This window comes from Xyrauchen texanus, chromosome 20 (assembly GCF_025860055.1).
Source record: "Xyrauchen texanus isolate HMW12.3.18 chromosome 20, RBS_HiC_50CHRs, whole genome shotgun sequence".
In the NCBI taxonomy this organism is placed as follows: Eukaryota; Metazoa; Chordata; class Actinopteri; order Cypriniformes; family Catostomidae; genus Xyrauchen; species Xyrauchen texanus.
This window is the reverse complement of record NC_068295.1, coordinates 9,956,766-9,981,597: the sequence shown is the minus strand read 5'-3', so window position 1 is coordinate 9,981,597 and position 24,832 is coordinate 9,956,766. Positions and strand designations below refer to the sequence as shown.

Below are 24,832 nucleotides of genomic sequence, written 5' to 3'. Positions count from 1 at the left end.
AGAAAGCCTTGATTAGAGTTCATGAGATGAAGCCATTGTTCCTCCAGCCATGTAGTGCTGGAGTAACCCAGTAATTATATGAATCATTTAATCCGTATGCCATGAAAATATTACTGCAGGTTGTTCATATCTATTATTTAGGTGGAAATTATTTAGGTGGAAATGTCTATCTTAAAAGCCATGAGCTATTTAAATAAGTTATATCAAACCTATTTAGACACAAATATGGGATAATAATAGGTTAATGACCCTAAATGACCTTCAGGCGACTATAAATGTTCACATTGTACATCTTCTTTATTATTTTAAAGTCAAGCACTTTTAAAAATAGATTTAAAAAAGAGAAGTACAATTAAACAGTAAAAATACAACTTCGCACAATAGGCCTACCTTTTGCACATAAAATAGAAGCTGATTTCACTGTGGGAAAAACCTGTTGTTAAGAACGCTATCTGTATTTCATTATTCTTTGACTAGAGCATTGCTAATCACTGTAGCTTATACAGCTCTATAACACGCCTAATGGCGCATAGTCTTCCGACTGCAACGTGAACATCTGTTCGGAGACCTCCATCCATCTCCAACTCTTCTAATCCCCTGAATGCGCGAAATTGGGCATGCATCGGATGCCGAAAATTATACATAACCAAAGGCGCCATACTGAATACTGGATAGTCTTTCTCCCCAAATGAATATATTTCGCGTAATTCGTGTAACTCTATTCGGCGCACCTGATTCGGATCAATAATGCCATTGCTACTTCATCCAAGGCGGCTGATTGCTCTTAACACAATTTTAAATACCGCAAATCCACAAATTATGCATATTTTTCTTCTGGTAAAAAAAAAAAAAACATTTTATCTAATGCATGCCCTCGGTGAATGCCCTCGTGATCTCTGTGAAATACAGGTGCATAATTCAACATGACTCATGCACTGTTCACAAAGGAGTCATTTATTTTCCATTCGGCATTTAGGATAAACAGTCTACTTATAAAGTCCACCAATGGCTGTTGTGAGTTTATGCATCTCTTCAGAAGTTTTTACAACTTACCGACTTAGCAACAGCTCAAATAGAAACCCGAGTGGCACATATTTGTAGCTCCCAAGTCTATTTAGTCCACCAAGTTAAAAAGGTTGTGTCACGAATGCGCACATTTTGTAAAATTATCATTGGCTCCAATTTTTATTACAAAGAATATATACTTTTTTTTAATTGCTTGTTCTCATACCAAAACAATTCCTTATGATGGTAATATTCGAAAAAGGAGAAAACAACTTCACACGCCACATGCGAAAAAAATATTCCAAAGACTTTGTTATTATCCCACGCGCCTTCGTTGACCTGCAATAAAATAGTCCATTTAAAATGATTCGGCGGTTGCAGAAAAGACACCGTGCAGTTAGTTCCAGTCCGAGGGACATTCCTCTGCCTTGATTTTCCAATAAAAAGAGTTTTTGTGTTATCCAGGGGAAGGAGGGTGCGATGGTGAGAAACGTCCATACGTGCCTTATCTTAGTGGCAGTGACGTGATATTGCAGCTCCAGTCCTGAGGCTCGGCGAGAAAGCGCTTTCCATCTCACTCCACAGCGAGTCAGCTGCATCCTCCATCCGTCAAGGATTGCGCTCTATACCTGCTACCCAACCTGAGTATCTTTTGAGGGAAGGGCAGACAACGACTAATGATCAGTAGCCTAAGAGATTCGCATTTATTTCGCAGACAACATTTTTAGCCCTCGTTCTGTTGTATGAAAGCATCGTTGCTTACTTCTGTTGCGCTCTCTCATTACTTGGTTCAATTGAGGTTGGAAAAAAGGAGCGAGATGATGGTCCAGCCTGGAGTCTAATGCATTTTTGCTCATTGCGACTTCTATCATCGGCGATGGGAGATACTGATTCGCGAGGGAGCGACACGTTTCATTTCTAAAGGATGTTTCCAAGTATGTGGGAAAAATAGCCATAGCTTTCAGAGTGCAAGGTAAGTCCAATTTATTATTATTATTATTATTATTATTATTATTATTATTATTGCTATTAATAATAATATTTCTTATTATAGAAAGGTAGATGGATAGATAGATAGATTGTTGGTTTGTACGACATGGCCCTTGCCCAAGTTTATTCCTCTTAATTGCATCTTAGAAATCTTAAGTTCATTGTATCTGATTAATGCAATACAAACTACGTGAATATTTAAGAGGACTGGAACGTTACACCAGGGTCAGTGCGAAGTTAACCGACGACAGACAAAATGACATAGAATGGAGCTTCGGCGCCGACTCTATACCACTAATATTTTTTTGGTGGTTCATTTGACCACGTTCATATTTAGACCACCCTACCCACCAACCATCGGCAATCACGGTCCACTTCTTATGGGTTTGGAAGTATGGATATGAAAACAGGTTTCAAGCGACGCGACAAAAGAATAAAAAATAAAAATAAGAAAAAACAAAGCTGCATACACTGCAAGCGCGCGACGCGACGTGGATTGGGGCATAAAGGAAAGTAGCGCGCGATGGTTTCCAATGTGCGCCAATATTGTTGCGTCCTATATGTTAATGTATAAACTCTCTGTATAGGTATTGGGCGCATATTGTGATGTCGCACAAGTGGTGCCGCATTTAAAGTGATCAAGGTATGCATGAGAATAAATGTCCAATAAAATGCTCAGATTGGGAGTGCTCGTGCTGTGATACTGCACAGCTGCAATCTCTCTAAGTCGTCCTCAGACGAGCCTTCCATCGTTGCCTCCAGGCATCCCGATTCTCCATGCATCCGGCCAGTTCGTTGGTGCTCTGGGCTCCTGTATCCCTGCAATGCCTGCAGAATTCATGCAAAAAGGGCATCGAATAGCCTTTTCCCCTGATCTCTCTCTCTCTCTCTCTCTCTCTCTCTCTCTCTCTCTCTCTCTCTCTCTCTCTCTCTCAATCCAATACACTTTCACACAGCATACATGATGATTAAATGTGTAACGTAACCGCTCGTCGCAGAGATAGACCCGTCACATTAAAATCAAAGTTTTGCCTCATAGAAATGAGAGAGTGCATTCAGTAGGCTAATGCTGCTCTCATCTTAAATCCACCACGACACTATATGCCAATCAGGCAATTGCATGATCTCCCCTTGTTGACGGAGACAGAAATGTAATAAAAGTAAATATATAGGTATTATTATTTTTTTTCTTCACCAAACCGATTAGAAATCCCAACAGATTCTGAGCAGACTAAGATATGTAGATGGTATTATGCGGTCAGACATAATGTAGATCACTGCCGAATTGCAAGACCATGGATACTGTCGACTGAATAAAACATGTTTAATCGTGACTTTGCTTTTAAAAATATATTTTGTTTGTGCCATCTAATCTCAGCCTTTTTTATCCTCCCTAATGAGTGAGTCTCGACTGAATATACGGGCTATAAAGACATTCTATAGCACTTATCACTGTGTCCGACACTCTCATTTATTATTAAGTAAATATCTTTCAATGCATAATCATGGTATGAAATGACAATTTGATCACCATATTATGATGCTGTTTTATCCTGCCAGTGCAGATGCCCAAAGTTATTACCCCCAATTTAATAAACACCACAAGGTGGCAATGTTTATCCGAAATGTGTAAAATTCCCATGGAAAGAATCATATGAATCTCTAAAACGGAGATGGTGACTTATCCACAGTTCATGATTGAAAATAGGCAGCACATCTGAACAGTACAGGTAAGTGTTTGTTTTATGCAAAGCTTGGGAGATTCAAGAAGCATTGTTGTCATATGAAAAAGCATGACAAAGCATCATTTCACATCAAACATACAATAAAGGTAGAGTATCTCTGGTTCTCTTGCAGGCCAAATGACATAGGATGAAGGCTGTTCGTAATCTGTTGATTTATATATTTTCCACCTATCTCCTGGTTATGTTTGGATATACTGGTGCCCAAGATTTCTGGTGTTCCACGCTGGTGAAAGGAGTTATCTATGGATCTTACTCGATAAATGAAATGTTTCCCAAAAACTTCACAAACTGCACGTGGACGTTAGAGAACCCAGATCCTACCAAATACAGCATCTACCTAAAACTTTACAAGCGTGAAATAAGCTGTTCCGAATTTTCTCTGCTGGCTTATCAGTTTGATCACTTCTCCCATGAGAAGATCAATGAGCTGTTGAGGATCAACGAATCCATCGTGCACCTGTGTGATGATGCCAAGAATCTTTATGTATTTTTGCATTATGACAAAAATTTTGTGCAGCTCCGGCGGGTGTTTCCATACGATTATAATGGATTGACCATAAAGAAGACAGAGGAAGAGGAAAGATCTGTAGTGGAGTTTGTGGTTTTAAACAAGGCCAGTCCAAGTCAGTTTGGATGTCAAGTGTTATGCACGTGGTTGGAAAACTGCTTGAAGGGAGAGAAAGCAGAATCGTGTGGAATAGTCTACGCTAAATGCACCTGCCCGCAGCATTTAGGCGATGGGGATTCGGAGAGCGTGCTGATGCTCAGTAACGTGGTGTTGCCTTTAAATCCCCAAACCGAAGGATGCCTGACTCCTCAGGTGCGTTCTGCGCAGGTGTGCAATCTGAGTGCAGAGGTGCGACGTCCATCCAAGGAGGGTGAGTATGACAGCTGCTGGCCTTTAATGCTGGAGATCATTTCACAGCTTAAATATACTGTGTGTTTAGGGTGCCCCCTTTGTACTCCTTCACCCTTCCATATGAAAGAACACAATTACAGCTCTGCCACTGATATCTATGACCTCTTTGTTCAATTTTAGATAGATTTTTGATATATCTGGGTGCACCAAACAGTTAAGATCTCACTTGATGTATTTTATGTTCTTATTTGATCTGATATGTCAGAAGTGTAATACTACATGGATTTTCTTGGATGGTTGCTAATTAATTAATTAATTGGATGTTAAGTTACAGAGGTAATAAGTGTAATGTATATTTGCTTAATGCATTCTGTTTTATTTATAACAATCTTAAGTTCTTCTACTGCAGAAGTGTGACATGTTTCAACCATTTACTAATAAAACAAGAGGGCTTTGTGTATTCAAATAGAAATAAACATGACTAATGTACAGTTTGAATCCCCAAAATATGCTTGGGTTACTGAGAGGCATAATACTGTTTTACATTTTTGGGTAAGCTTTTACAATGAAGAGGGTCATTTACCATAGTTGAAATGCCATACTTAGCCTTTTGGCATTTAAATGTAATTGTTATGCTGCTGTTGGCCTTCATGAATGATGAGCGCCTTGTCACACGTCCATCAGCTGCTCAGCTTTGACTCACCACGGATACTGGCAGCAACAGATTGCCACAAATGCCTTTGCAGGAATTCATTGGCAATGCAAAAAAACTGTGAACATTTCTGAACCAAACGATGGGGGAATGATGCATAATGACTTGTATTGAGGTCACAGACGTTACAGATAATTAGCATCTGTAATATTTCATAACTGGCAACAGATAGAGATCAACTGGAGACAGGAATGACCCAGCATACTGTGAGAGGACAAAAGCTCACACAGTTGACTGACTGGGAATGGATGCAGACACTTTCACTTTAATTTCAACACAGTGATTAAAAAATAATGAATAATGGGGTGGCGAGAAAGAGAGAAAGAGAGAGAGAGAATAACCATAATGTGGCTTGCTGAAAATAATACCCCCCTAGGGAGAAAGTGGCATCCTTCCAGATCAAGTGGAACACAGTGCTTTAAAATTGTCAAGGTTCAGTTAGGTTAAGTAGGCCCCCAATTTATTTTTTCATCCCTCTTTCACATAAGCTTTACATTCCATTCCAAACGGTGTCATATTCCATTCATGATCTGGTAGCTTAGAGTGATTTTAATTTTATTGTAGACTCCTTGTGATGTTCTAAATAGGAATCGAGCCTGAAATTGAGATTAAGCCATTGATTATTTTGCTCCCCAGTTATTGTGTGAGTATTTTATTGTTGCATATCACTCTATCCATATACATTGTAAACAGAATTTCCACTTCACAGCATTTTTGTATGACGTTACCTTCATAGGCATTTGAAATACAGCTTTACTATTAAAAAGTAATGTTTCACGCTTCTAACGGAACACACATTCAACTTTCAGCTATCTGCATGTTTAGAGAAGCTTATATCCACTAGCTTATTTTTTTTTTCCACTCCAAAGATTACACTGAAAGCTTCTATTTATAGGTTGAAGGCTTTAGTGGATTGCTATCACAGGTTTTTAAAAGAGCTCACAACCCCGCTGTAGTTTCAGAATGGAGATTCTGCCCTCCCGGATGAACATTTAACGGTATAAGTCTTCAAACAAACTACAACATAAAAAGATCTGTGCGGAGTGGGTCCTAAATAAATGGTCGTCTTTGATATCCCTCAAGCCTGGAAGTGTGCATGGCAACAAAGCGTGGCCTTTGAATGGGGACAATGAGAGGATCACTAAAAAGTGGTTTTCTGGTTCATTGCACTCTGCGGGATGATATCCAGCTAGCCAGCAAAAACATGAGCTTGATTATACTTTATGATAACACCAGTGTTTAAAATTCTGCCTCACCGAGGATGAAAGTAAAGTGTTTTGAAATGTAAAAACATATTAGACTTGTGTAATGGATAATTATGATGGTGTTGCACATTAAATGCACTTGAGCAGGCATTAGGTGATTGTAGTGATATTGCAGTAACTGTTTGGATTCATTGTTTATTAACACAAAGTGTTGGTTGAAAGTGGGCATTGAATAGGTAGATATATTTGATACAACTAACATTATAATATCAGCAAACAGTTCTGAAATTAAACATCTGAATAGTCATTTGTGTGATGATACATCTTTGATCACTACTAATGTAACAGTGTGTAAGCAAAGGCTTTTCGACACTTTAGTATGTTTGAAAGTTTTAAATACAATTAAGATTAAATTGTTTGTTTGATCCTATAAAGGACTCAATGTTTGTACATAGTCAAAAGGGTTCATTGAAAAAATTTGGCACTTTTTGCTAAAAGTTTGACTAGAAAATGTAAGCTTCATTCACATCATTGAAATACATCAAATTTCAAATGTCAGTGTTGCTGCGGTTGGGAAAATGGGATGCCAAGGTTAGTTTCGCACCAAAGGTAGTCTATTATAGAGGCTGCCACAATTTATTCACTGCTCCAGTTTTCAAGTTCATATGATTTTGTTGTCGGATAGTTTAAAGCTATGTTTTATGGGGATATGTTTGGTGACTAGATGAGGTAGTTAGTGTAGCTCATGGAGAATGGTCCAAGTAATGCCAAGGTTGAGGATTTGATTCTCAGATGATGCATAGATGGATAAAATGTGTTCCTTGAATACAAAGCAAGTTGCTTTGGATAAAATTATCTGCCAAATGTGTAAATTAGGTAGCGTTAAAGCTATTTAATGAGTGTTATTTTACTCTAATTTTGTTGATGAGTCTATTTGATGTCCATATTTTATATTGTTTCAAAATAGATCGGCACACTTTTAAAATATACAATTGATCTCCGTCAGGCACCCATTTACATCCAAACACTCTTTTAAATACCTTTATTAACACTAATAAGGCAATCATGTTCATCTTGTGGTAATTAGAAGTATTGTTATTGAAATAATTTAAAGGAATACTTCACCGAACAATTCTGTCATCATTCATGTTTTTCCAAACCCAGATTACTTTATTTCTTCTGTGGAACTAAGGAGATTTTTGGCAGTATATTATCCTCAGTCTCCATTCACTTTAATTACATGTTTTGACCATACAATGAAAGTGAATGGTAACTGAAGCTAACATCTCTCTTTGTGTTCCATGGAAGAAAGTAAGTCATAAGGGTTTGGAAAAAGATGGTAAGTAAACTTTGACAGAATGTTCATTTTTGGTGTTATTTTATGCCACAGGAAGATTATAAAGTATTTTTATGGATGTCTTTTTAGGAATGGTCTCCATAATGCTCATTGTTCTGTATTATGGCCATAAAAGGGACGTGGCAAGCAATCCCACATTCTTATTTGCAAGAGTGCTGTTTCTTCTCTATATCTCTGTATCATCTCCTCTCCAGGCGTAGTGACACTTGACTTGATGTGATACTGTAGCTCAAAGTCAGACGCACCAAATTGTGTCTCCTAAATTAGTCACAAATGAAGCCCTGCTGTAGAAGATGAGCAACTTCTCGGGGCTGTTTCTCATTATTCTCTATCTCTCTATCCACCACCAGTCTGCCCTCAGACATTAGTGGCCGTTTGCTCTTTTGCCTGACCATTGTTGGGGAAGAAACTTGCCTAGCTGCACTGCAGGGTCCAGGCCCTCGTGCTGGGATCTGTTTGGGGACTGATCTGTCACTTTGTGCAAATGACCCTTGACAGGCCCAGGGCCCCTGAGTATGTTGCGAAACAAGAAAGGGGAATTCGGCTAATGTTAATGAAGTGCAAATCCACAGAGAGTCTGTTTGTGCTGAGTCATGCACATGTGATGATACCACTGTAACTTAAAATCAAAATGTATGTGTGGTTACTAATAAGAACGAAGACTGAGAGTATTTATTTAGCATTTTGGGGCTTTTAGACCCAATTTCTTCTCACTAGATGCAGCACAACGAATAGAATAGAATGCAGGTGTCTAGAAACATATTTTTTAACTTGACATAGCATCGAAAAAACTTTAACTTTCTAGTGTATAGTCTATGTATATTTACATAGAAAACCAATTTAATAATTGCGACTTACAAACTCACAGCAAATTATTTAATAACTGAATTAATTAAATAATGAACCTCTATATGTTCCTGTACTATGTTTAAGAACAAAGAAAACACTCCAGGTAATAGTGGCTATTTTCAAATTTAATATCAAACAAAAATATGTGTGAACTACCATTAAAAGAACATTCCAGCCTCAAAGACAAGTTAAGCTCAATCGACAGCATTTGTGGAAACAAATTCTTTCGACTTGTCCCTCCTTTATTTAAAAAAAACAAAAATCTGGGTAACAGTGTACCACTTACAATGGAGGTAAATGGGGCCAATCCATAAATGTTAAAATACTCACCGTTTCAAAAATATAGCCACAAGACGTAAACAAAATGAGTGTTAACACCACTTACTATCTGTGCAAAGTTATATCCAACTTTACAACTTTGTTGCCATGACAACGTAATACCTTTAACCCTAAATCGACCTTAAAAAATTGTTTAAACAACTAATACACAAATTTGAATAGAAGAATTATTGTAAATCTTTAAAAAATTATAAGATTCACTTGTCTGCCTTTAACCCCTCCAATAATTGGACCCATTAACTTCCATTGTAAGTGCCTCACTCTAACCTTTTTTTTTTTTGTGGTAATCAACATTATTTGTTGTATTGATTTGTTTCGTTTTATATGACATCACAACAGTCAAGTCTAAGCTTTTGTAGAATTAAGGTTTACAACTTGTAATTACAAGTTCCTCAAAGATGTAAATGTTTTTTTACAAGTTGGAATCTACGGTAATTACAAAATCTTGTGAACGCACCATTAGTAGAACAGCACTGGGGCGCTTCACTGTTTGTATCACTCAGCTTGTTCCATACTGTCAGTCTGTGCATTGCTCGGCACTGTTGATCCTGCTTTAGCTTAGTTTGGAACTCTTTTCATTAGCAGAACACATATAGGCAAAATAACTAGCTATATTGTGTCTAAAATGTAAGTTACCTGATATGTTAGTATCTTATTGTTAATAAAACATTTGTTTAAAAGCAATGTCACACAATACAGACTGCAGTAGTATTGAATATCTGCACAGCTATGAATGCAGAATCACAGATGATTTTCAGTGCAACAGTACTTTTGCTTGTGTGTGTTACGAATGAGGCAGCGAGGAGAGAGGATCTAAATGCAGGACTTCTTTATTAAATGAACAAACAAATAAACAAAGGAAAAACCCTCAATGGGGAAATAAACATAAACAGAGAACTAGGGCAAGGAACACAGACCAGGCTTGAACTACATTCAACGAACGACAAGGAGTGAACAAAAAGCAGGGCTTAAATAACCAGGGAGTGATGACTGAATTAGACACAGGTGAGAACAATGAACAAAATGGCAGTGGTGATGGCAGGTGGATTCTGGGAAGTGTAGTACATTTAACAATGACAAGTGAAACCCAGGGCAGACAACAAGGGAATCGTGACAGTGTGATATTGCTGCTTCATTTTCTGGCTTGTGAGTGTGTTGAATATAGCATCATTGTGCTGAAAAAATGCTGCTGAGTTTTTTGTGGACTTGAATTATTCATGGATCTTTCTTATCGTTATCTTTATTGATCTTTGCAGAGACATTTGTCTTGAACAAACTTTCTTGTTTTATTGTTGCAATCAAAATAATCATCAAGACATTGAAGATAACAGTGCTTGTTTATTGGAGGTTTAGAAGAGTAAGCCCCTTTGTTGATGCCAGGGCCCAACAGAAAGCTCTGTATCTCCACGCCATAGTGTGGCCTTTTATTCACTTTGAATCTTGCTTAAGTCGATCAGTAGTCACAGTGCATCAAGTTCATCACCATTGTTCCCTCAACTTAGAAGCCATCTTGAGTTCCAGGAATTTCTCGAGGGGAGAATGCCTGCGTCCATCTTTATTCTTGTTTCTTTGCTCTTTTCTTGGCCAAATGTCAAATGTTATGGCTGTGCTTGAGGGGTCTTGGCTTTATGGCCATTTTTTTTAAAGTTCATGTGAAACACTGTTTGCAACTGAGTTTACTACCTTAATCGGACAGATTTTCCAGTGAAACAATGTATATTAAAGAGAAAAAAGCATAGGATGGGATTTTATGCATCAGGAATTGATTGGATTGTGAAAAGTGGGAATGGCTCCAGGTGGTTGGAGGGGAGGAGTTGAAAAAGTAAGAGTAATTGTCTGTCATCAGCTGAAAATAAATTATGTTAATGGCAGAGGAAAGTATTACATTTTGATAATAATGATAATTTTTTTATTTAGAAAACATGCACCAATGGATTGAGCAGAATAAGTACAGTTTGAATGCATGTTCATGCATTAAAAAGGTGTCAATTCTGATTTAATGTTGACTTTAAAGGGTGTAAGACTCCCTTATAACATCCATCCATTAGAATTGCATTTTCCTATGGGATGCAAAGCCTCTGTGATTGATGGATTATTTGTGAAGCTCATATCAATCAAATCCATATAAATAAGACTCCCTCTAAAGACTCACATAATGATACCTGCCTACTGTATGTTAGTTTTTGCAAAGCCAGCATTTTCTTTTCAAGCATTGAGCAAAGAAAAAAAAAGAAAAGAAAAAACAAAACATTAATAAGCACTGGCAGCCTTTCAGAGTGTTCAGCCTTTAAACGTGATGAATTTATGCAATTTCTGAATATCAGTACTCTAAATAGTACAGTATGCGTCAGACATACATCATACAATAGCAACAACACAGCAGAAACAAATTAGGCTATTTTAAAAAAATCGCAAAATTGTCTTGACTATTTTAAAACTACAGATTTTGCTTAGCAGACTCCAAATATAGCTTTCTGAAAAATGAGTGAAATATCAAGACAAACTTGTTGAAGATTAGTGGGGATTATTATATTATAAACTCCTCCCACACAAAAGCAGTTTATTCAGTGTGCTAATGCATCTGCTCCATTGACTTTCATTCAAACATAACAGCCCTCTGGGATCCCATCGCATTACACATTTTTTGTATGAAAGCTCCCCATGGGGAAATATTATTAAATATTAATAATATATTAATAATCATGATGATGATAATAATAATCTTTACACACTTTTTATTTTCTAATATTATATTATATATTAATAAAAAATATTATATATAAAATATTATAATATATTACGTACTATTTTATAGTGGTGTCATTTTAAATCTTTGTTCATGTTCGGTTGCATGCTGAATGTTAACTTATGTACATAAATGGCATACATGCACCGTCTATTTCCATGTCATCCACAGGCCCATTAATGTCTCTGAAAGGAAGGAGTATGTGTGACAGCTCTGTGTGTGATAACTTGTAAACGTCTAGTTGGTGTTGGATGCCAGAAGACAAAATGGATAACAATTTTTCAGGTGCTACATAGCACAAAATATAGCACTTCTTTTACCATCTCTCAAGCCCTCGTCTTTGCAGTTAATCTGTTTTGTAACACTTTAGGACATTCACTTCATATCTGATTGTTCTGAAATAGGGACCACTTTGACTATATTCCTATTGAAGAAATATTATTCAGCACTATACAAAAATCAATGAATGTTATAGTTTTCTTGAATATAGTTGCCATTTCTTCTAAGGAATCAATATATTGTCAGGTTGTTTTATGGCACTAAAAATAATTTCTCCTGCACATTATCCTGTTGAACAGAACTGTCAAAAATGTGTGCATTTTAAATTAAATTCAAATTAAAGTGTATAAGGAAATGGTAGCCCTGATATTCTACGTTGAAATTATATTTGAGTTGTAGATTCTACTGTGTTTACACAGCAATCTGGTGCATTGCTGTAATTGATCACGTGGACAAACAGACATTTCAAGGCACCTCTTGATCTGAAATGTTTTGTGTATATTAATAAGTGAAAACTGAAATGTACATATTCAAAATGCCGGGAGGCCAGTTTTGCCTGTATAACACTATTCCGATTTGAGCATATTGAATATTTTTACAAAAGCTGAAAAAAAATCAAAAGGATTTAATTATAATATAAGTATATTTTGGTATACATTATGATATTACAAAAAAATATTAAACCATATTGAATTAACATTGATTGTCATGCGTTAATATTTATGCAAATGAATTTACATATCCCAGATCATTTCCTTTTAATTTATTTTCTTTGGTATGCTTGAATCTTTACTCTGCTAGTCAGTTCCTCCCCACAAATGTTTGGCAAGTACATAGATGCTTAGATTGCCTGGGAGGTCCCTGACTGCTGAATGACCATATGGTCCTGTTACTAGCATCATCATCAAAATGATGCTCTCATAAAGCATAGGACATTTGATGGCTTCTGATTGTAGGATAACACCTTGAAATGGTCATTCAATCAGCTTTCAGGCACAGTGACTGCGTCATCAGTTAGCAAAAGTGCTGAGATCTGTGTGAGAGAACACTCAGGAGTCTGATTTAGGCTGGTGGTGTTTTTGTGAATCTGAGAGAGTAAGCAAACTGTTTGTCATTCTCATGTTCACTGTGTGTGCCTATGTACTGCACTTTATTGCTGTTAATTTGCATTTCTCAGACCCATAGGAAACCCATTGAAACAAAATATCACATACTGTATGAGAGCATTTCAAAGATAGTTAACAAAAGATAAAAATTGTTCATTATTTACATTTACTAACCCTCATGTTGGTCCAAACTGGAATGAATTTCATTTAAGGTCACCCATAAAGATTTTTAGCTATATGGAAAAAAATATATTAAATGAAAGTGAATGGGGACTGAGGCTTGCATTCTGCTTAACATCTCCTTATTTTAACAAGATTATGTGGATTGTCAAAACATTGATATGAGATAACCCCTGATTTTAGGTGGCTTTTCTGTATCTATCAGGATTATTCTATCCTGGAACAGTTGTATAGTTAAAATGACAGAAAACATTCTGTATATGTGATAGCTTGGTAGTGAAATTACGGTTGCCTGCTAATTTCCATGTCAAAAGTTGTATTCAGAATGGCTTTCTGTGGAGTTTTTGAGGGGTTTCTCCAGTGACAGATTAGGCTGAAGTTTTTTAAAACACTCATTGATTCATTATTATGCTTTAGGCTGACCTTAATCAGAGACCATTCTGACCCTGCATTTGTCACTCTCTTATTAAGTGAATGCAGTTTGCAACAGCCATTGTACTTGTAGAAATAAGCATTAAATAAACATGCTTAATTAAAGAATTCCCCATTTGGAACCCATGAGGTCATACAGTATCCTTTGAATCTTTAATGATCTGCTAGAAACAATCATTACAGCTTAATATTTTATACCTTCTTTTAAGTTGTTTTGTACACATAATAACTAGGGGTGTAAAAAAAAGATTGTTTCGTATTGTATCGTACAATAAAATGCTTACTATACAAAACTGTATGTATCGTGCGATACATAAACAAACACATTATAGTGTAATTAAAACCAATCAACTGAAAATTGAGAGCTGCGGAACAGTCTCCTCCTGCGAGAGGCGGTGCTGAGCGCTCTTAGGAAAACAGAGCCACCAGATAAACACACTTCCAGTACACGGGTGAGAAGATTGATGGTAAGCGGCAAGTACATTGTACTGTAGCGGTACAGCTTGTCAAATTTGCCAAACATGACCTGGTGCTACAGTACATCAAATCAGTGGATTTGTGAGGCAGAAAAAGCAGCAGTAACGGTCGCCTCTCCCAACCGACTCTGAGCGTGACATGCACAGCAAGACACACATAAGATATGAGTCAAAACTGTTTATTCAAAAAACTAACAATGTAAGAAACCCGTGATTACATGAGATATATAATTATCTGCTTTTGACTTCAAAATGTTAACAGCTTTGAGAACAACTCTTGCGCACGTTATAAACTAATAGCGGCAGTCAAAATTACATGCAAAGTGAAACGGGGAAGAGGGAAAACAATTACGTGTGCAATCTATTTTTGCTTAAGCCGCTAAATAATGTTGGATTAAGTACATATATCGTAAAACCAGAGGTCAACTTACTTTCAAGGTTTTTTTATTTATTTATTTATTAATGTTTTGTCAACACTAAATAACATTGAATGCTCAGATTGTTAACGGGGCTTTAAGAGAACAAGGCATGATTTACTAAAAAACTACTTTAAAACTATTTGTACTGAGAAAAGTGCAATATAAATGACTAAAGTGTAGATAAACTTATTTTCTAAAGATAAACATTAACATTTTGAGTTCATATTAGTTTCATTCAACAATCAGACTAAATAAATGCAGTGCTGTTGTTTAAGTTACTTAGAGCTCTGAATTCTGTTGCTAATGTCAGACACTTTTGTGGCATTTATGATTCAAAAACATTTATGTTGAATCCTTGATTACATTTGATCAATACATTTGTGGGTGTTCATATCAAGTTGTATCGGCCCGCATCGTGAGGCTAAGCATCGTTACATGCCTAATAGTAACATATACGATTGTTTGTTAATGCATTAGGTATATTCGTTTTTTTTTTTACATTACATATGTTAGCAAGCAGGAGGTGGCAAAAGATAATTTTTGTGTGTAATATGAGCCAGTTAGGTGACGTGAAGTGAACCCATGTCAGCTGTTTACATACAACATCTCTTCGTGATCGCGTACTGCACTTACCACACTGCACTACTAAAGCTAGGAAATAGTTTTAAATGGCTTTAAACAAACAACTTCAGCATTACGGCTCATCACAGCTGAGACACAACAGACTGATTAATTACACAATGGGTGCTTTTTAAAATGGCGGAGGACATTGTGGTTTATATAGTGGTTGACTCTTAATACCCCCGCTTGACCTTCAGAAAGCTGACAGCATCTCTGCTTGGGTGTGGCAACAGGTGATCGCACACGCTCAGTCTCTCTCTTTCTCTCTCTCTCTCTCTCACACACACACACACACACACACACACACACACACACACACACACACACACACACATCCATCTTTGTTTATCCAATAACTTGTTTGAAACACCACAAGCAGTGACAGTTTTGAATTACTAACAGAGGCTTGTTACGCATCATTTAGTTTGAACCAGCAATGGCAGATTGTGATCCGTCACGTAAGAAAGTAGTTCCAGACACAAATTTTTTTTTTATGACTGTACTCAGTTTTTCCTAATTTTTTAAAATGTACTTGTTCATTGAACTGTTGTATATAAGCAATGTAACACTCACAATTGTGCTATATGGCCCAAAATCAGCACTGCTTTGATTACCTACATATGTATATATATATATATATATACATGTATATATATATATATATATATATATATATATATATCACACAGTATATTAGTAAATGTCTAAATAAACATTAACCAATATTAAAAAATGCTCTAAAAGTATTGTTCATCGTAGTTCATGTTAACTGTTGGTCTACAGTAACTAATGTTAAGCATACAGTACAAACTTATTGTAATGTCTTACCAATAAAATGTACTGCAGTATTATGATAAGACTGCTACAAGTTTCTATTTTTTACTCATTAGGAATCATGAACTAATACTGAACTAATACTGTTTATTTTTAACAGCATTTATTAATGTTGGTTAATGTTAATTTATGAAAATACCATGGTTTAATGTGCGTTTATGTTTGTTCAAAATGGATAAACCAATATTAAAAAGTGCTATGAAAGTATTATTATTAGTAGTTCATGTAAACGAATGTAGTTTACTAATGTAGTTCAATAAGTACTACAATCTTATTGTAAAGTGTTACCCATATTATTTATGTCCATTGCCATTGTAGTTTTAGTACAGCGTGTAATATTTGTTAGCATAGATTGTCATGGTGTTCAATACAATATATAAGGCTATTACAGAATTAATATGTTGTTTTATAAGACTGTACAAGATTTTGTATGAGATTTTTGCAATGCAAATGCAATCATGTCAGGACTGGAGGAATTTAGAGTTGGAACAATTGAAGTGAGAAAAAAATGGCCTGTACTTAAATCTGTCCGGCTGCTAAATACACAGTGTGCCACTTTTCTTGATTTTCATTATATTAAATGACTTGAGTTTGTCACATGATGTCGGCCAAACAGGGATTTACAAGCAGTATTCCAGAGAAGTTTCTTCTCTTCCAGGATCCATTAAAGGTTATTCCAGAAAGCCTTGTTGTCTCTGTATGGAGAACTGCATTGACAGTTAGTTTATTGACATCCCTACTTTAGCATCCAAGTGGGAGGAGCAACATTGAAGACAGTAATTACACAGTGTTATGTTATTTCAGTTATTTAGATTTTTGGGGGGGGTTCTCAGCATGGCAGAAATTAAGCCCACTTTACTATAGGCTGATGAGAAATCCTCCATTACTATACATTTACCTCTATTTATCTGAAAAGAATAATGAGCAGGTCCTCCATTTCACATTACTTGGAATTTTAGTTCATTGGCATCTCTTGGGAGGACCTTCTGAATCTAGTTGGCACAGTTATACAGCAAGGAAAGGCAAATTGGACGGCTCAAGGCATCGATTCTGTTCATAACCTTTCAGAGTGTGATACAGCAAGGTTACTTAGCTGATCAAAACGTATTTGGCTATTCGAGCCAGTACATGAATTTGATTCAGATTTGATCTGAATAGCTGACAGTAAGCCATTCCAAATGTGCTGGACTGATTTGTACGGACAGAGGATGGGGTTGAGGCTTTAGCTGGATAATTCATTGCTAACTCACATGCTTTGTAATGATAATAGTGACATCCGCCGGGTGCTGACATCCTTATGAAGGAAAGTTTTTGTCATGCACTGAGAAAATAGCTTGAACAAGAGGATATATGGAAAGCATTTTACGTTTCCTGTTAAACGTTTGACATTCCCTCTGCATAAAAAAATATTTGTAGACTATTGTTTCCCTATCTGTCACTCACTCGACGTTGTGTCATTGTAGTGACACTAGGGGTCGCCCTTGGAAGCCCCAAACACCTATGATTCTTCAGAAAAGGCCAATGGGAAATGGCAAGTGGAATTTGCATGCCACTCCCCCAGAAATTCAGGTATAAAAGGAGCTGGCTCACAACCACTCATTCAGATTTTTTCTTCTGAACCGAGTGGAGCGAGTTCCACTGTCGTTCCATTCTCTTCATAACAATGGGAGTGGTTCCACCGGGCAAACCCCCACGGACCTCCAATTCCCTAGCATGCTCGTTTGCCCAAGTCAAGTTCTGGGATGAGCCAGGTAGCTCGCCTCAGGGCGAGTTTAATGTCTCTTTCGGAGCTTGTGAGAAGGATGAGCTCTCGATCGCAGCATCAGAGAGCAGGTTGGCACAGTCGACCTTCGACACAGGTAGACCTGTTTGCTTCCTGGGAATCCTCCCACTGCCCGCTCTTGTATTCTCTGACCGAGGCTCCCCTCGGCACAGATGAGCTGGCGCACATGTTAGACCTAAATTAATGTTTAATTAGACCTACTGTAATGTATACAGTATTTTCTCTGTAAAAATAATTTTCTTTACACTGGAAGAAATCTTTTTTTACGGACATATTTTTACAGACATTTCAGCTTAAAATTTCATGTGAAAAACATTTTGTTTACCTTCATTTAAAGGAGAATGTCTGTTTTTGTCAGTAACACATATTAAGTAACAGTGAAAATGTAACGAACATAAACTGAACATAAAATACATAATAGCAGGAAATGCTGCATTCTGAAGATGAGACTATTAATCGGCAAAGCAAGAATATTTCATTTTTAAAATGGCCAGATATTGGTCAAATAATAATTTATCTGTAAATTAAATGATCTTAATGGTATATGTTTAGATGAATATTATACTTTTATTAAGGTCTTACTTTAAGAATTGGTAAACTAAGAAAAATAAGCAAATATTACTCTAAAATGATCCGCTCTGTTGCGTATTCTTTTGTGATTATGACCATTGTTTTTGTGTTATTTATTGCAGTCTCTGAATAGATCAAAAGAATCATGTTGACATTGACCATGCTGTGCTCATGTTTACTTGGTTGTATTTGTGATGAAGAGTTTCTTCAGGAATAGATGATGAGTGAGGCCACCACATCAAAGAATGTGTCAAATGTGCTTGTGTTGTCCTTCATACTTCAAACACACTGCCATGAATATGAATATATGTGCTGCCAGGCTCAGCAATATGTCTGTGAAGACACTGAACCTTACTTCATCACTTGTTGTGTCTATAGTTTGCGAATATTTGCTTTTACTGTGCATTATTTCAATACAGGTGGAAACTAAACAAAATTCTCAAAGCATAATCAATATTGTTACGATCCCTGGTTGTCTGCCCCGTGTTTTCCGTGTCACCGTCACCATGTTTCCCGGTCATCATCACTTTGTCATTGTTCGCACCTATTTATCGTTTGTAATCATCCTGTCCTTGTGTATTTAAACCCTGCTGTTCCTCCATTCCATTGTCGTTTGTTGTTCCCACTGTTTTGATGTTCCCATGTTCGATGTTTGATCTGCTGCCTGTCTTGCCTTGTTTATCGTGCCGTGTTAATCCAGTCCGTGTTCCTTCGTTGTTTTCTTGTTTTTGTTTCAGTTTGCCCATCGTGGTTGTTTCATTTGTTCATGTCTGTTTATTTCCACCGTTGTTCAATTAAAACCAATTAAAATCTGCACTCATAACAAATATAGATGTTTTCTCTTTAGCTTTACCCATTTCATGTTGACATTGTTCAAATTAGACCATTCATATTTAAAGGTTTAACTTTTTTCTTTCTTCTAACAAATCTAAAAGAGTTTAGATAGTAATCTGCAGTTACTTTTTTTTATTAGTGGTAGACAGTGTCACAGTTGCACAACATTGCATGGCAATTACAGTGAGCAGAAAAGAGAGTTTGCCATTAACATCTAACCTTTTTGAGATTTTTGAAATGAGATTGTTAGACACAAAATCTGTTGGAGCTGCCTATGCAGAGCTGAAGGAAGCTTTCAATGGGTGTTCATTTAGCACTTTTGGACATAATACGTTTATGTGAATAACTCATCCTTTTGAGAATTTGAGCTTTTTGGAACATCATGCTGTTGTTGACAAATCCTTGGAGGTCATGTTAAGCTGTAATAAATATTACTGTGAGATCAGCCATTTGTGTTAAGGCTTGGCAGAGAAACTGATTCTGTTTCGTAAATAAGTTAGATTGTGATGGTGATAATAATTGCTCATATCTTATGGGGATTTATTCACTGTCACACCACCTGCGTTGTATATCTGGTATTCTGGGTTTAAACAAAGATGAAATAATAGTGAATACTACTAAATAAATAAGGAACAAAATAGGGCCCGAAATTCAGGGTTGCAAGTAACAGGGTTGCTAATGTAGCCAAAATGAAGCTATCATTCAGTAGGGGCTTGAAAGTTGGTTTATAGCTATTGATACATTTATATTTCCCATAAACAGGGCTGGGAGATTTACTTTTAAAATGTAATATGTTACAAATACAGATTACATAGTGAAAATGTATTCTGTTACATAATACAGTTACCTTGATAAGAAAGTAATGTAATCAGATTGCTTTTAGTTTTACTTTTTGGTTACCTCAAAATTGGATATGTGAAAAGCAATATTGTCTCAAAGACTTTTAATCATGCCTTCTGAATGCAAACAAACTGTATTTGAATAATGTTCTGAGTGATGTAGCTATTATTATACACAGTATGTGTGTGTGTATATATATATATATATATATATATATATATATATATATATATATATATATATATATATATATATAAACATGAAAAACAGGGACAATGCCAGGACACATTAATAGGAAAACAGAATATGTTCAAATGTAGAACAACTCTGCATTTTTAACCAAATCAATTGCTATGTTACAGAAAATTGTTTATTTTCTCATCAAATACAGTTAGAACAGATGCACTGAATTATGTCTTGGTTAACATTAAACAAAATATGACAGGATATTCCTCAGATTCAAAAACACTGCCATGTAAAATGTTGCTATGTATTGCATTTAGCATGTAGACTAATTGGCATTGACCATTCATTAACTTAACCTACTTTATCTTCTTTATCTTCATTATTATTATTTTTAGTGTGTCTTGATTAAATTATTCCTACTTTCTATGAGTTTTCAAATGTTATATTTGCCAGTTTTTCTCCCATACTTTTGAACTGTTCTTAATAATACATTTATAATAAGTATCAAAATCAGATAAATTATCAATTGCATTTTCCCCTAAGAACTTTTTCAATGAATTTGGTATTCATGTGTACAATTAGGATTTTGTTCAGCAAAGAAAAAAGAAATGCCATCCCAATTAGTTACAACACTACAGTGCATTTCAGAGAACAATTTTAGAGTTTCACCTCATGTTAAGATGGAAATGAGAAGTCACACTAAAGATTCTACAGTAGGTGTTCCGGAATACTCACCGTTCGCAAGGGGGGGGTTTCTCCGCTTTTGTTCCCACGAAATCCATCGAAAGACTGTTTCTGTTCATACTGTTGTAGTCTGATGCCGAATTAAGGAACACTTATGACACATTTTTGCTATCCTAGATAACATGATTTTCATATGGGTCTTACCTTTAAATGCTTATTTAAATTACGTATCGGCTGCTTGGAAGAACAGTGCATCTTCACAACTGGAAGGAATAAATTGCACTGAACTTTAATGTTGTTTCACTTTTCTGAAGTGAAGTTGGAAATTTCACAAAAATAATAATTTTTCTCCATTGGCCATTGCGATGAAACAGACCCTTAAATGGTTTGACCTCATTTGGAGTGTTGATGTGAGACAGGTGTTATTTATACGTGTGACAGTAAATCACGCTAGATTCACATGAGTCATGTGAGAGAACCAGAAGAGATCTCCAGCATGATTCTGATCAAATTTGTACCACTGTAAAGTAACCAGCAGTCTTTATCATTTTATGTCAGGAGGATCTTTTGTTTATTTTTTTATGTATTGAAAATTATATTCCTGCTAGTAATCTTAATTTTTACCAAATGTAACTAATCTAAATATGTTGAGTTTTTATGTAACTGTAATGGATTACAGCCTACACTTAATTACATTTTTTGTATCCTGATTACGTAATGCAATTACAAGTATTCTGTTACTCTCCAAGCCTGCCCATAAAGTAAAGACATTTTTTTTGATTGTTTTGTTTTTCTTATATACAGGGCTGAATGGTTGAGTTTGATGAATGGTGTTGACACAACAATTTGTGTTAAAAATGGAATAGGTTCAAATTATATAACTTTTTTGGTGACAATTTTAAGGAATGTAACATTTTACACATTTACATTTATGCATTTGGCAGACGCTTTTATCCAAAGCGATATACAGTGCACTTATTACAGGGACAATCCCCCCGGAGCAACCTGGTGTTAAGTGCCTTGCTGATTAACAGTTATGTGCTTTAGCCCACTACACCACCACCACTTCCACATTTTATAAAATATAGAGAAAGACATGCTGTGAAGTTATTTTCAATACACTGATCACCATTTTTAAATGATAATGTATGAAACAATTACATTAAAATCAGTTTATGTGTAGTGTCTAAATATATATATATATAATCAGGGTTGGGAGGGTTACTTTTGAAATGTATTCCACTGCAGATAACAGAATACATGCTGTAAAATGTAATTTTTTTATGTATTCTGTTAGATTACTCAAGGTCAGTAACGTATTCTAAATACTTTGGATTACTTCTTCAGCAGTGGCAGATTTTTTCACTTGTTTTGTCTATAAAAACTCAAAGTAAAAATACATTATCTGAAAAACCTAAATAACTTATGCTGTGTTGTTTCTAAAACAAGATCAATAAAATTGATGTTGTTTTAAGGATTTTTTGTTATTTTTACAGGGAAAAAAATACAAAAATGATTATCAAGAATACTTTCTAGAAAAAAGAAATTATGATCCAACATGAATTTTCTTGATAAAAAGTATGATTGTGCCTGGTAGAAATAGAAATAGCATTTTAGCTTAGCGTAAAGCTGACAATTTACACAAGGTTTATTTCTATTTCTTCTGCTCCAAACTTACATCAAACTTAATTTTCTGTATGCTCGTATGAATGTAACACTTCATAAGAAAGTGTTTCACTGCTGTTCAAATGCACTTTGGATCACATCATATATATGTATATATGTTTTATATCTGAAAGGATTAAAAATATTAAATTAAACAAGTGACAATAAAATGCAAAGTAATCTCTTCAGTAATCAAAGTACATTTTGAATGTAACTCTATTCTAAATACCAATTATGGAATACAGTTACTTATATTTTGTATTTTAAATGTGTAATCCCGTTAAATGTATTTAATTACTCCCCAACCTGTATATAATAGTTTATGTAACATATCTAATAGGTCTGACAACAAAAACTGGATTTCTCTAATGCTTAAAAAAGTAATTGGACATTAATGTGACTTATTTGTGGAAAGTACCAGCAACTATTTTAAAGATGAAAATGGTTAAAAATAAAATAAAGTATAAAACTTCAAGTTGTTTGAAGGTCAATACAATAGCTACAACAAGCACATGAATAATGTACTTTTGGAAATCCAAAGTACACAACCACACACTGTTGCAAGAGACCAAAAGTAAACAAATTAAAAAGATATTTCATTAGCCCAATAAAGCATTAAAATGGAAAAGAGGGTTATTTATCCCCCTCATTATAATGTAAGCAACAAGCGTATGCTCACAAATAAAACTCGCTAACCAAGAGAGAGACCTCTTCAAAGAATGAGTAATGAGATTAACTGGCCTATTATTAATGGTACATCCATAAAACAGTAATGCGATAGGACAAACAGCAGAGATGAGAGTGTTTCTCAAGGACAAGTCAACGGAGGCTTGGTCATCCAGGGAGAGCTGATAAACACTGAGACTGACACAACCTTAGTTGAGCAAGGCTGCACTTTAAAGTCACCCTGGGAGTCCACATGGAATGCTCTGAATTGTCAACGGGTTTGTCAAAAATGCTTGGTTCAAAAGTGATTATTTTCTGTGATACCCTCCACTGGATTATTTGAGGGCAGGATTTGTCGAGTCTCTGTGTTTTGGAATAAGAAAATGTGCACTTATCGTCATGCTACATATAATAATTTACTCTTGTAATAAAATTGAATAAGCAATTGTATTTCGCTTGAAAATAGAAATTGTTGTTGTAACTGTCATATGCTGATAGTGAAATTAAAAAAAAGTAATTATGGGTTAGTGCAACAGTTACTGCAAGTGTACCCAAATTGTCTGTGAGTTTCCATAAGAGAACTTGGCAATTAAAACACAACTTCTAAATGTGTGTGTCAACATCGAATGTGTGCTGCTATCAAACTATAAATCTATATAATAGTATCTTGCACAATAAGGGTCCAGATAAGAGTTCCTTTATGGAAGTTTAAAAAAAAATAAAAATAAACTGAGGTTGGTAAATTGTTATAAACAAGGTTTGTCAGATATCACAACATTAAAATGCAGTGTAGCCCCCTTAAATTATTGCATACATTGAAGAAAATGTAAATTGAACTGTTGTCACTTTTAGCATCAAAATTTCAGCAAAAAGCCTTTCAGTGCAGTGCCATTTATAGAAGTTTTGCAAATTTCTATTAAGGTCAGCATTTGCTGCATATTGTCTCTGAGAGACATGTTTTGCCCTGAATACATTTTAATTAATTAATTTAAATTGACTTCCTAGACAGTCTGTCTCATTTTGGCATAATTGTTTAAAACATGACATAGCTTGGTAAGATGTGTTGATTTTGGCATGAGGCAAGGAAACAGGATCTTTTTCATCAAACACAGAGGGGCCCACTAATATATAATTATAATATATATATATATATATATATATATATATATATATATATATATGGAGGTTTGGGCTTTTTGGAATATATTCAGTATTGTGTTAAAGTCTTAGGCACATCATTTTAACAAAAAATTCCTTTTTCAAATAGAATAGAATAGAATAGAACAGAAGAACAGGGAGCCCTGCTGATGGCATGTCCCCCACAGAATCCCCCATTGGACACTGAATTTGTCTGGGATTACATGAGATGAATAATATTATTAAATAGGTAGAAAAACTCCACGAATCTGGGAACATCCTCTGTGCCAAGAAAAACTGCATCCAGGTGTAC

General features: G+C 35.6%; 1 protein-coding gene across 4 annotated transcripts in view; it reads left to right on the top strand.

Annotated features, from left to right (window-relative positions):
* The first annotated feature begins 1,202 nt into the window (after positions 1–1,202).
* The window catches only part of LOC127661124 (adhesion G protein-coupled receptor B3-like), a 237,222-nt gene continuing 213,592 nt past the window's right edge, over positions 1,203–24,832 (top strand). For 3 of the 4 annotated variants that reach the window (XM_052151700.1, XM_052151699.1, XM_052151697.1), the window contains exons 1-2: positions 1,205–1,978; positions 3,853–4,618. In XM_052151700.1, the coding sequence (XP_052007660.1) occupies positions 3,868–4,618 (751 nt within the window). In that variant the 5' untranslated portion in view covers positions 1,205–1,978; positions 3,853–3,867. Of the gene's footprint in view, positions 1,979–3,852; positions 4,619–24,832 lie in introns of all 4 variants that reach the window. The other variant, XM_052151698.1, reaches the window with a different exon arrangement.